Source organism: Myotis nattereri (assembly GCF_964212035.1).
Source record: "Myotis nattereri genome assembly, chromosome: X".
Taxonomy (NCBI): domain Eukaryota; kingdom Metazoa; phylum Chordata; class Mammalia; order Chiroptera; family Vespertilionidae; genus Myotis; species Myotis nattereri.
Genome location: NC_138078.1, coordinates 15,791,362 through 15,803,745, shown reverse-complemented (window position 1 = coordinate 15,803,745; position 12,384 = coordinate 15,791,362). Strand labels below are relative to the sequence as shown.

The 12,384-nt window shown below is 43.2% G+C and overlaps 1 protein-coding gene across 1 annotated transcript in view; it reads right to left on the bottom strand.

The window, feature by feature from the left end:
- Nucleotides 1–401: 401 nt before the first annotated feature.
- Nucleotides 402–12,384, bottom strand: part of LOC308512138 (uncharacterized protein CXorf58) — a 40,644-nt gene continuing 28,661 nt past the window's right edge. The window contains exons 7-9 of the mRNA XM_081081966.1: nt 4,028–4,257; nt 1,681–1,840; nt 402–631 (exon numbers count right to left, since the gene is read on the bottom strand). Coding sequence (XP_080938092.1) covers nt 458–631; nt 1,681–1,840; nt 4,028–4,257 — 564 coding nt within the window. The 3' untranslated portion in view covers nt 402–457. The remainder of the gene's footprint in view (nt 632–1,680; nt 1,841–4,027; nt 4,258–12,384) is intronic.

Here is a 12,384-nt window from a genome sequence, read left to right as displayed (position 1 = left end):
ATTATAATTGAGAAAAGGTCAATCACAAGCTGTTCTGTAAAAACAAAATGCTACTGAAAAAAAGACACTGAAGGCTGACTCCCTAGCAGCCTTTTATTCTGTGAATTCCAATATTTATGCTAAGCATGGCCTGTTCAGATATTTTTAAAAATGAAGGAAAGTCAAAATTGAATAAAAGTGCTAGGGATTCATATATGCACCATTTCTTGAACAAAATTGTATATTGTTAGTTTGAGGGCATCTAGTTGAAATAATTTATTCAGCTTAAACTTCTGCCAGTAAAAAATATTTGCACCCATGGTAATACAAGAAGGACTTAAAAATCTGTCGCACATTTGGTTCAGAGAGCATACTGAGGCCTTGTTTATATTTTTTCCCTTTGGTATTCATATTCATCATTTATAGACAGACAAGCAATTTATTAAATCACTTAGTTTTTTTTCCAATTAGGTGTGCATTAAAATGGTGGATAACGATGAACATACAATTTTTGACTCCAGAAAAATGGTTCACTTTTGTCTTCCAAATTGTCATCTGACAGGGGTACTCTATATTTCACAATTTCAAAACTTGGAGCAGAGAAGACAACCCTTCGGTGTTGCTTTATATCTGGTCTGTCTGTCTGAGGTTCCTAGGTAGAATTATAAATGAAAGCAGAAAGTGTATTTGCTTTTTATTACTTTGTTTTTATAATTGACTTTTTGTACTTAGCCTCATCTCAATAAATGTATAACATATTAAAGAATTGCAAAGCAATACATGAATACATGTGCATTATAAATATTCCTATGATGTAGGAGTATATTGAGGCAGAATTTACACAGTATAGCTTTTATATTTTTAAAATATGTTTTATTGATTTCAGAGAGGAATGGAGAGGTAGAGAGAAACATCAATGAAGAGAGAGAATCACTGATCGGCTGCCTCTTGCATGTCCCACACTGGGAATGGAGCCTGCAACCCGGGCATATGCCCTGTCCGGGAATCGAACTGTGACCTCCTGGTTCATAGGTCTATGGTCAACCACTGAGCCATACTGGCTGGGCAGTATAGCTTTTTTAACTTTATTTTTATTGATAACACTAATACAGATGTCCCTATCACTTCCTCACCCCCAACCCCCACCTAGCCCCTCCACCAAGCCCCTGACCCTCTTCCCTCCGGCCAACACCACACTGGTGTCTGTATCTATGGGCTATGCATGTATGTTCTTTGGCTAATCTCTTCACCTTCTTTCACCCAGTCCCCACACCCCTCCCCCCTCTGACAGCTGTCAGTCTGTTCCATGTATGCACGCCTCTGTTTCTATTTTGTTCATCAGTTTATTTTGTTCATTAGAGTCACACTATAGCTTTTAAGAAGTTCATATAGAAATGACTTCCACTCTGAGAAAAGCACCATTAAAGATGTGCTGACTCATCAGTGTCAATATATAGAGGGTTTTTGGGTTTTTTTGCCAGCTCATGCTGATGTGAATCCTGAACGACTGGTATTAATCAGGTTTAAGAATTTCAAAAATATGTGTTACCAAGAGAAATGTAGCTTTATACTATCCAAAGGATATAACAAAGGGTTTTCAGCCTTGAACATGTAGATTAGAAAAATTCTACTCGTAGAAGTAGAATTACTTGCAGTTTGAATATTGCCCAAAACAATGAATTCAGTACAAGTTAAACTTACAGTCTTCACAGAAGTGCTTGCTTTTTTCTCCTTCTCATAAGCTTTTTTCATTTTTTCATTTTTCATTTTCGCTTGCTTGGATCGACGACCCAGATGTTTAAAGTGAACTTGCTTTTGGAAGGGCCGATATAAACGTTGGCTACTCAACAGAGGTAAGTACCTTGGAAATATTTGTATTGCAGGCAGAAAAATTGTACAAAAGAAAAGTTAAACATACAGCAAGTTCCAAATTTTATTAAAGCATCTTCTAGCAAATATATCATACATCTCAGTATTTGCAGCAATACTGCATATATATTTTTAGGCCAAAGTTATCATTTCTACTTGAGTTACATAGCACAGTTCTTTATCTGCCACAATGACATTGATGATAATGATAAAAATTATAAAACGTGATTATCAATTGAAAATCAGTTTTCCTGGAAAATACTGTGTAGTAGCCATTTGAATATTTTTTTTAACTGTATACTAACACAAAAAAGTATTAAATTTCATAATAGCTGAGAAAACACACACAAACTTTTAAAATCAGTGTTGGGCTCAGACATAGTTTGTACTATGCCCGTAGTCCCCTGGCTTTACCACTGCAGGGCACACAGCCCCAACTTCCAGCTGCTAGCACTGATCTCACTCAGCCTGCGAGCTTTCTCGTGAAAACAAGAAGCCATGTTCGGGGAAACTGCCTGAGAATTAATACCGCCTCTCCTAAGCAATCCTTAACCAATGACTAATGGCCATTGGTGTACAAATATCCCAACTCCTTTGCCCCCTGTGGGATAACTTGAGTTGCATGTTCTGTACAGGCTCAGACATTCCCAGGAGAGATTCAGCTCGTTACCCACAGTGGTAGCTTGCTTGCTAACACACACTGTTTTGGCTGCCTGCCCTTCCCCATTTCACTTCTCTACCCCCCTCTTATCAGTAGTTCCTGGGATAACCCCCCCCCCCCCCCCCCGCCTAATAAACTACTCATACTCAAATCCTTGTCTCATTGTTTGCTTCTGGGAGATCCCAAACAGACTACATTTGAAAAAACCTTTAAGAAAGTCCTTTCCCCTCTTTAATTGATTTAGAATTTGGCTACTTATTTGGTTCTTTAAAGCAACTCATTCTTGGATAATCAGTAGCATGAGTCCAAACAGCTAGGAGTCTAGGGTTATATATGGTGGCAGAGAAAATTACATCATTCATTTCACATTGGTGGTAATAGGGTTAAGTTCTGTATTCAGTGCTTACACGGATGAGTGAGAGGAAATCTATTTTATGATGACAGACTGTGCCCTACACCAGGCCATCTGTCTGGCAAATGTATAGTCTTGATCATAAAAATAAATGGGCTAAATTATGTTATTGGGTCAGCACCACTCATCTCTACTGAAAAAAAAAAAAAACACCCCACAAAACAACAAAACCCAGCATGTTTGTGTGACAATGGGTCACCAGTGTTTTCTTCAGGTACTAAAGGAGTATTTTTCATTTCAAATATGACAGTGTGAAAATGGACTACCAATAGGTCCTCTTCAGTCTTATTATCTTTTTCTTAAGAAAGAAAGCTTAATCTGTAAACAAGATGGGTTAGGTGAGACTTGGTAATGGAAGGAAAAAAAGATATAATTGGAGTAGGCATATTCTGTTCATGTTGTTCATATCATAATACAGTCCATTTCGCTACAACATGCATTTCTATAATGTGAATTGGCTCACATGCTATTGGTAAAGAAGGGAATAATGTCACTGTGATTTATATGCAATTTATCTTCAGCAAGGCGAGGCAGAGTAGCAAGAGCAGAATTATAACCTTCAGCAGAAAGGAAAAAGTCCTGAGCTCTGTGCAGCATGGGCAATGGGAGCCCTTCTAGATGTATTTATAAAAACAACAGTTAGCACCTGCACTAGAGCTCTCTCCCCAGGGAGGCACCCCACCCCCACAGTCCACCCTTACTGTCCTCCACCCTACTCCCCACCTTGGGTGGCTCTCGGCTCTTGGCAAGTTGCACTCACTCTCATGTCCACTTAAAAGGCAACCACTCTGGCCCAAGGCTCCACTTCTATCTGCACTCTCTCGATATCCACTGCTTACTCTAATTAAAGAGTTGCCAGCATCTCTACCCTACATTTTTATATTTGCTGTGGTGGCCTCTGGCCATCCTAAACTGCCTGTCTGGTGATACAAGTTACCTCCCCAGGTAGCAATTGTCCTTTTTGTTGGTGCTATGTTTACAAAGTTGCATAAATTTTGAGCAATCTGCCTGAACCCTGTTATTACATTCTGTGAACTATTTGGCAGAATATAAACATTTTCAGAAATGTCTCTAGTATCATAATCCTAGTGAGGGGTCACTTTTACCTAGCTTGGGTAATAATCCGCAGCTGGTTTTGATGCATCTCTTCTGTTCGTGGTCTCTGTAATAAGTACTTCATTTCTTTTCGCAGACGTCTTGAAACTACTCTAGACTCTGCATAATCAATTATGTCATACATTATCATTGTCTTGGGAATGTTTCTGAGGCTCAATCTTCTCCAACAGTTATTTCTTCCACCAGAATATGCAGGGGTCTTATCCAGAACACTGGAATACTACAGGGTGGAACCAAAGTAGGTTTACAGTGATGAGTATGCGAAACACAGAGTTTATACTTGTATTATTATTTATTAACTAGAGGCTCGGTGCATGAAAATTCATGCACTGGACGGGTGTGTGTGTGGGTCCCTCAGGCCAGCCTGCCCCCTCTCACAGTCCGGGAGCCCTCAGGGGTGGGAGGCGACCTGGCGATCAGGGGAAGGCGACGCCCCCATCACGCCTCTGCTGCTGCCACTGCTGGCAGCGCAAGCCTCGGCCGGCCCTGGTTACCTGAGCCTTGGGCGGCCCTGGGTGGCTGGGCAGCCACTGTCGGCAGCTTGCCTGTGCCTCAGGCCGGCCCTGGGCGGTTGGGCAGCTGTCATCTGAGGCTTGCCTGCACCTTGGGCTGGCCCTGGGCAGCAGCCACCACCATCTGCGGCTTGCCTGAGCCTCAGTCAGTGGGGGGCGCAAGAGGACCCGAGGCCCCTAGCGGGGCTTAGGGGATTCCAGTGGCAGGTGCGCAGAGTGGTCAGCCCTGCCCCCGCTGCGGGCGCTGCTATCTGTGATGATGTGATGGTCAATTTGCATATTACCTTCTCATTATATGGGATTATTATAGTATTTTCCATACAAACAATTATAAACCTACTTTTGCCCCACACAGTAGAAAGAACAATTACGAATGATTGGTTGTGGTGCTCTAGAATGGTTTTAGACACATTTCCCAAGGTTCCACTCAAATGTCACTTCATTCTAAAGGTATTCCTTGAACATCTCTGATTTGATTGGTATCTCTCTTCTATGACTCTTACTGCTCACTAATTGATGTTTTAACTGTCTGTGTATATCTTAGCTCCCCTACTGGAAGGCAGAATCCCTGTCACATAGAATCATGTACATGGTACCACACTCACTACATATTTCTTTAATGTATAAACATTTTAATGGCAAATATAACTCACATAAAAGGCTCTGATCAAAAATGGCAGTGGAGTAAGTGGAAGCTACACTGACACTCTTCCAGGATGAAACTGGAAATACAACCAAAATACAGAAAATATACCCTGAAAAGTCAACTGAAGACCAGCTGGAGAGAACCCTGATAACCAAGGGTGGAAAGTGGAGACGGCACAGAGACTGGTAGGAAGGGTGTAGGTGCTAGAGGGCTGGCTGGGCTCCCACAGACAACAGCTGAAGGTCTGGAGGGATATCTTAGCTGTGGGGGTTCCCACTGAGAACTCTGGGGTCTAAACTCCAAGCTGGACCCCCCAGCCCAGAGCACCAGAACTGAGAAAGGTGCCCACATAACACCTGGCTGTGAAAAGCAGCAGTGTTGCTGTCTGTCAGCCAGAGATTACTGGAAATGCAGGCACCGTCTTAAGGGACCAATGCACAAAATTTTGTGTGCAGCCACTCACTTTGGGTTCTGGCAGAGGGAGGGCAGAGTAGACTGAAGCTGTGTGAGGAGAGTCCAGGTTTGGGGGCTTTGGGATAGGAGCTTGGATGGCAGCCACCCCAGTTTCCTGTGCTGAGTCATTCCCTCACACTGCGGAGGACATCATTCTCTGGGGACCTTTGCTATCCAGGCAGTTTTGGCCTGGGGGAAGGCAGTTATCACACCCTGCTGAAAGACCTCTAGTATCCTGTGGTCCATACTCGAGGCTAATCAAGGCTGATAACAATCACACTGCAGGTAGAGGCGGAACTCTGGAGGCTTTGAGTCTTTGCCTGACCTCTTTCTGGGCCCGGGGCTAGGAAAAGCAGACCCAGGTGTACATCTTGGTCCTTTCCAAAGGCACTCAGCCACAGCAGAGGGACCCACTAGCTTCAGTTTGCTGGTAGCCCCAAACGGGGTACTCAGGGCCAGTCAGAAACAGCGTCTGACATTGTCCTGCAGTAGAGGCTGGGAGTTGTAGATCTACCTAATACATAGACACAAACCCAAACAGGAAGCCAAAATGGGGAGATAAAAAACAACCCCAAAATGAAAGAACAAGAGAATTCTCCAGAAGAGCTAAACAAAATGGAGATAAGAAATTTATCTGATACTAGAGGCCCGGTGCACGAAATTAATGCACAGGTAGGGTCCCTAAGCCTGGCTGGTGGTCAGGGCCGATCTGTGGGCTAACCAGCGGGTGGTCAGGGCCCCCCCACTCACACCTTCCTTGGCCGGCCTGGTGCTGCCCACTCACTGGCCCCACCCCCCCAATGCTGCCTGTCTCCTCCCTCTGTGGGGCGACTGGCAGGGCAATCGGGGCATGCCCATTCACACCCACCTTGGCTGGCCTGGGGCCTGAAGGCTGGGGGCAGCTCCTGTGTTGAGTGTCTGCCCCCTAGTGGTCAGTACACATCATAGCAACCAGTCGTTCTGCTAGTCATTCCACCGTTCTGTCGATTTGCATATTAGGCTTTTATTATATAGGATAGAGTTCAGAATAATGATGGCAAAGATGCTCAACAGCATGTGAAAAGATATAGTGACTATGAAAAAAGACCAGTCAGAAATAATGACATAACACTAATAAAGAACAAATTGGAAGGAATACTCAGCAGATTAGGGGAAGCCAAGGTTTGGATCAGTGAATTAGAAGACAGGGCAGAAAAAAATCACTCAATTAGAGAACCAAAAAGAAAAAAACAATTAAAAACCAGTACAGCTTAGCCGGCATGACTCAGTGGTTGAGCATTAAACTATGAAGCAGGAGTGCACAGTTAGATTCTCAGTCAGGGCACATGCCTGGGTTGTGGGCTTGAACCCCAGTGGTGGTTGTGTAGGAGACAGCCAATCAATGATTCTCTCTCATCATTGATGTTTCTCTCTCTCCCTCTCCCTTCCTCTCTGAAATCAATAAAAATATATTTAAAAACAAAACAAAAATACAGGCGACAGCTTTAGGGAGCTGCTGGACAACATGAAATCTAACAATATTTGCATAATTGGAGTGCCAGAATTAGAGGAAAGTGAGCAAGGGATAGAGAAGGGGTTTGAGGAAATAATGGCAGAAAACTTCCCTAACCTCGTGAAGGAAAAAGTCACACAAGTCCAGGAGGCACAGAAAGTCCCAAGTAAGAAGAACCCATATAGGCTCACACCCAGACACATCATAATTAAAATGCCAAACATTAAAGACAAAGAGAGGCCGAAACCGATTTGGCTCAGTGGATAGAGCGTCGGCCTGCGGACTGAAAGGTCCCGGGTTCGTTTCAGGTCAAGGGCATGTACCTTGGTTGCGGGCACATCCCCAGTAGGAGATGTGCAGGAGGCAGCTGATCGATGTTTCTCTCTCATCGATGTTTCTAACTCTCTAACTCTCTTCCTTCCTCTCTGCAAAAAATCAATAAAATATATTTTAAAAAATAAATAAAGACAAAGAGAGAATCTAAAGGCGGCAAGAGCATTTTGTAGCATTTTGTTACCTACAAAGGAGCTCCCATAAAGCTGTCAGCTGATTTCTCATCAGAGACTCTACAGGCCAGAAGGGAATGGAATGAAGTATTCATGGTAATGAAAAGCAAGGATCTAAAACTAAGCTTGCTATGCCCAGCAAGGCTAACATTCAAAGAAGATGGTAAAATAAAGAGCTTCCCAGATTTTTTTTTAAAAAAGAAAAGGCTAAAGGAGTTTATCACCACCAAATCAGCACTGCAAGAAATGTTAAAGGTACTGCTGTAATGAGAAGAAACAGAGAGAAACAGAGGCATACAGAATTAAAATGGCAATAAATAAATACCTATCGCTTGGCTAGCATCACTCAGTGTTTGCACGTCAACCTATGAACCTGGAGGTCATGGTTCGATTCCTGGTCAGGGCACATGCCCAGTTGCGGGCTTGATCCTCAAAGAGGGGCATGCAGGAGGCAACCAATCATTGATTCTCTCTCATCATTGGTGTTTCTATCTCTCCTTCCCTCTCCCTTTCACTCTGAAATCAATAAAAAATATATTTTTTTGAAAGTATATATGCACCCCTATGTTCCTGGCAGAACAATTTACAATAGCTAAGATTTGGAAACAACCTAAGCGCCCATCAGCAGATGAGTGGATTAAAAAACTGTGGTACATCTACACAATGGAATACTACACTGCTTTAAAGAGGAAGGAACTCCTATCATTTGTTACAGCATGGATGGACCTGGAGAGCATTATGAGAAGCGAAACAAGCCAGTCAGAGAAAGATAAATATCACATGATCTCACTCATTTGTGGAATATGATGAACAACATAAACTGATGAACAAAAACAGATCCAGAGACAGAGAATCATTGATCAGACCATCAAACGGGGAGGGTGGGGAGAAGGGGAGAGATCAACCAAGGACTTACATGCATGCATATAAGCATAACCAATGGACACATACACTAGGGGGCTGAGGGCATGAGTCGGGGGTGAGGTGGGGAGAAATAGGTGGATAAGGACACATATGTAATACCTTAATCAATAAAGAAAAAAATATGTATTTTTAAAATGTACCTATCAATAATAACCTTAAATGTAAATGGATTAAATGCTCCAATCAAAAGACATAGGGTAGCTGAACGATACAAAAACATGACCCAATTATATGCTGTCTACAAGAGATCCACCTAAGAACAAAGGACTCACATAGGATGAGAGTGAAGGGTGGAAAAAAATTTTCCATGGAAATAGAAATGGAAAAAAAAAAACACTGGGGTAGCAATACTCATATATGACAAAATAGACTTCAAAATGAAGGCCATCGCCCTAGCCGGTTTGGCTCAATGGATAGAGCATTGAATTGCAGACTGAGAGGTCCCAGGTTTGATTCCAGTCAAGGGCATGTACCTTGGTTGCGAGCACATCCCCAGTAGGGGGTGTGTAAGAGGCAGCTGATCGATGTTTCTCACTCATCGATGTTTTAACTATCCCTCTCCCTTCCTCTCTGTAAAAAATCAATAAAATATATTTTTTTAAAAATAAAGGCCATCACAAGAGACAACAAAGGCCGCTACATAGTACTAAAGGGATCAATCCAAAAAGAGGCTATAACCCTGGTAAACATATATGCACCCCATATAGGAGTACCTAAATATGTAAAAAAAAACCCTAGAGCAGTGGTTCTCAACCTTCCTAATGCCGCGACCCTTTAATACAGTTCCTCATGTTGTGGTGACCCCCAACCATAAAATTATTTTCGTTGCTACTTCATAACTGTAATTTTGCTAGTTATGAATTGTAATGTAAATATCTGATATGCAGGATGTATTTTCATTGTTACACATTGAACATAATTAAAGCATAGGGATTAATCACAAAAACAATATGTAATTATATATGTGTTTTCCGATGGTCTTAGGCGACCCCTGTGAAAGGGTCGTTCGACCCCCAAAGGGGCCGTGACCCACAGGTTGAGAACCGCTGTTCTAGGGGACTTTAAGGGAGAGGTTGACAGCAATGAAGTCATAGTAGGTGACTTTAACACCCCCTGATTTCACTGGATAGATCATCCAGACAAAAAATTAACAAGAAAACAGTGACTCTAAATGACACACTGGATCAGATGGATTTAATTGGCATTTATAGAGCATTGCACCCCAAAGCTGCAGAATATACATTCTTCTCAAGTACCCAAGGGTCATTCTCAATGATAGGCCACATATTAGGTCACAAAACAAGTCTCTCCAAATTCAAGAAGATTGAAATCATATCAAGCATCTTCTCAGATCACAATGGAATAAAATTAGAAATCAACTAGGGTAAAAATACTCAAAAACTTTCGAACACTTGGAGGCTAAATAGCATGTTATTAAACAACTAGAGGCCTGGTGCACTAAATTTGTGCATGGGGGAGGACCCCTCAGCCCAGCCTGCACCCTCACCAATCCAGGATCCCTCTTGCAATCCAGAAACACTGGCTCCTAACCGCTCACCTGCCTGCCTGCCTGCCTGATGCCCCTAACTGCTCCCCTGCTGGCCTGATGGCCCTAAATGCTTTCCCCTGCTGGCCTGATCTCTCTAACTACTCTCCCCTCCTGGCCTGATCCCTCTGCCTAACTGCTCTCCCCTCCTGGCCTGATCCTTCTAACTGCCTATCTGCTCTCCGCTGCTGGCCTGATCCTCCTGCCTATCTGTTCTCCCCTCCTGGCCTGATCCTCTGTCTATCTGCTCTCTCCTCCTGGCCTGATCCCCCTAACTGCCTATCTGCACTCCCCTCCTGGCCTGATCCCCCTAACTGCCTATCTGCTCTCCCTTCCTCTCCACACCCTTCTTGGACTCTGCTGCAGCCCTACCCCCATTCTGATAGGTCGTTATGTGAGGGCGTCCTGGCCAATTTGCATATTCCTCTATTATTAGTATAGATGAATGGGTTACCAATGAGATCAAGAAAGAAATAAAAAACTTCCTGGAAACAAAGGAAAATGAACACACAACAACCCAAAATCTCAGGGACACAGCAAAAGCAATCTTGAGAGGGAAGTTTATAGCACTACAGGCCTACCTCATAACACAAGAAAAATTAATAATAAAATGATTTAACTCGACAACTTAAAGAATTAGAAAAATAACAAGAAAAGCCCTCGGACATCCTTAGTGCTGCCATGGAGGCGGGAGAGGCTCCTGCCACTGGTGCTGTGCTTGCCAGCTGTGAGCCTGACTTCTGGCTGAGCAGCATTCCCCCTGTGGAAGTGCACTGACCATCCGGGGGCAGCTCCTGCGTTGAGCATCTGCCCCCTGGTGGTCAGTGCACATCACAGCAATCAGTTATTCTGCTGTTCGACTGATTTTCATATTAGCCTTTTATTATGTAGGATAATGAATTCTCAGAAAGAGAAACTGCTGGGGTCCGACCCCAGCAGGTCCAGGGGTTCCCCAAAGGTGAGGATGGAGTCGGCGAAGAAGGAATGACACGGAAACAGCGTTCAGTTGATCAGCAGCCTAGCCAGGATCTCTAGCCAAGTTCTGGTCAGGATCTCCAGCGAAGTTCTGGTTAGGATCTCCAGCCAGGTTCTGTGTCCATGTTCTCTTGCTAGGTTCTCCAGCCAGGTTCCCCAGGTTCCCTAGCCAGGTTCGGTCACCAGATTCTGTAGCCAGGTTCTTCAGCCAGGTTCTGGCTAGGTTCTCCAACCAGGTTCTGTAGCCATGTTCCCTCGCTAGGTTCTCCAGCCAGGTTCTGTCCAGGTTCTCCAGCCAGGTTCAGTCACCAGATTCTAGTCAGGTTCTCTTGCTGTGTTCTATCCAGGTTCTGTAGCCAGGTTCTCTTGCTAGGTTCTGTGTCTAGGTTCTGTGGCCAGTTTCTGTCCAGGATCTTTAGCCATGTTCTCTCTAGGTTCTGTGTCTAGGTTCTGTGTCCAGTTTCTGTCCAGGATCTTTTGCCATGTTCTCGCCAGCGAAGTTCTTCTGTCTCTAGGTTCTGTGTAGGTTGTGTGTCTAGGTTCTGTGTCCTGTTGTCTTGTTACATCGATATTTATACCAGTTGATTCCAATCCTATCAATCTCTATTCCAAAGGTTAGGGCGTTTCTTATCTCCATTCCAGGGAGTAAAGATTATGTAGCTTAAGCATGATTGTTCATAGTTAAAGTGATTAATTACCCGCCTGGCACTTAGTTTAAGGGGTTTTATTCCCTCCCTATCTTCAGGGGAAAATCCCTACCTGGGGAAACAACCTTTCTCAGAGAGGTGACCTTGGTTAAAACACATAGTGCCAAGAAGGTGAGCAAACATATTAAGAACAGTATGCCATATATGCCAGGTCCCTTGAAACAGCAAGGATGGACCGGCTCCCGGCAAGAAACCAAGCAAACAATCCTATTTACCATTGCAACAAAAAAAATTAAGATACTTAGGAATAAACTTAACCAAGGAGTTAAAAGATTTGTACTTGGAAAACTACAGGATATTGAAAAAAGAGATAGAGGAAGATACAAACAAGTGGAAGAATATACTGTGGTCATGGATTGGTATAATTAACATAATTACAATGTCCATACTACCCAAAGCAATCTACATATTCAATGCAATCCCTATTAAAATACCAACAGCATATTTCACAGATCTAGAACAAATACTCCAAAATTTTACATGGAACCAAAAAAGACTCTGAATAGCTGCAGCAATCTTGAGAAACAACAAAGTTAGAGGGATCACAATACCAGGTATCAAGTTAAACTACAAAGCCACTGTAATC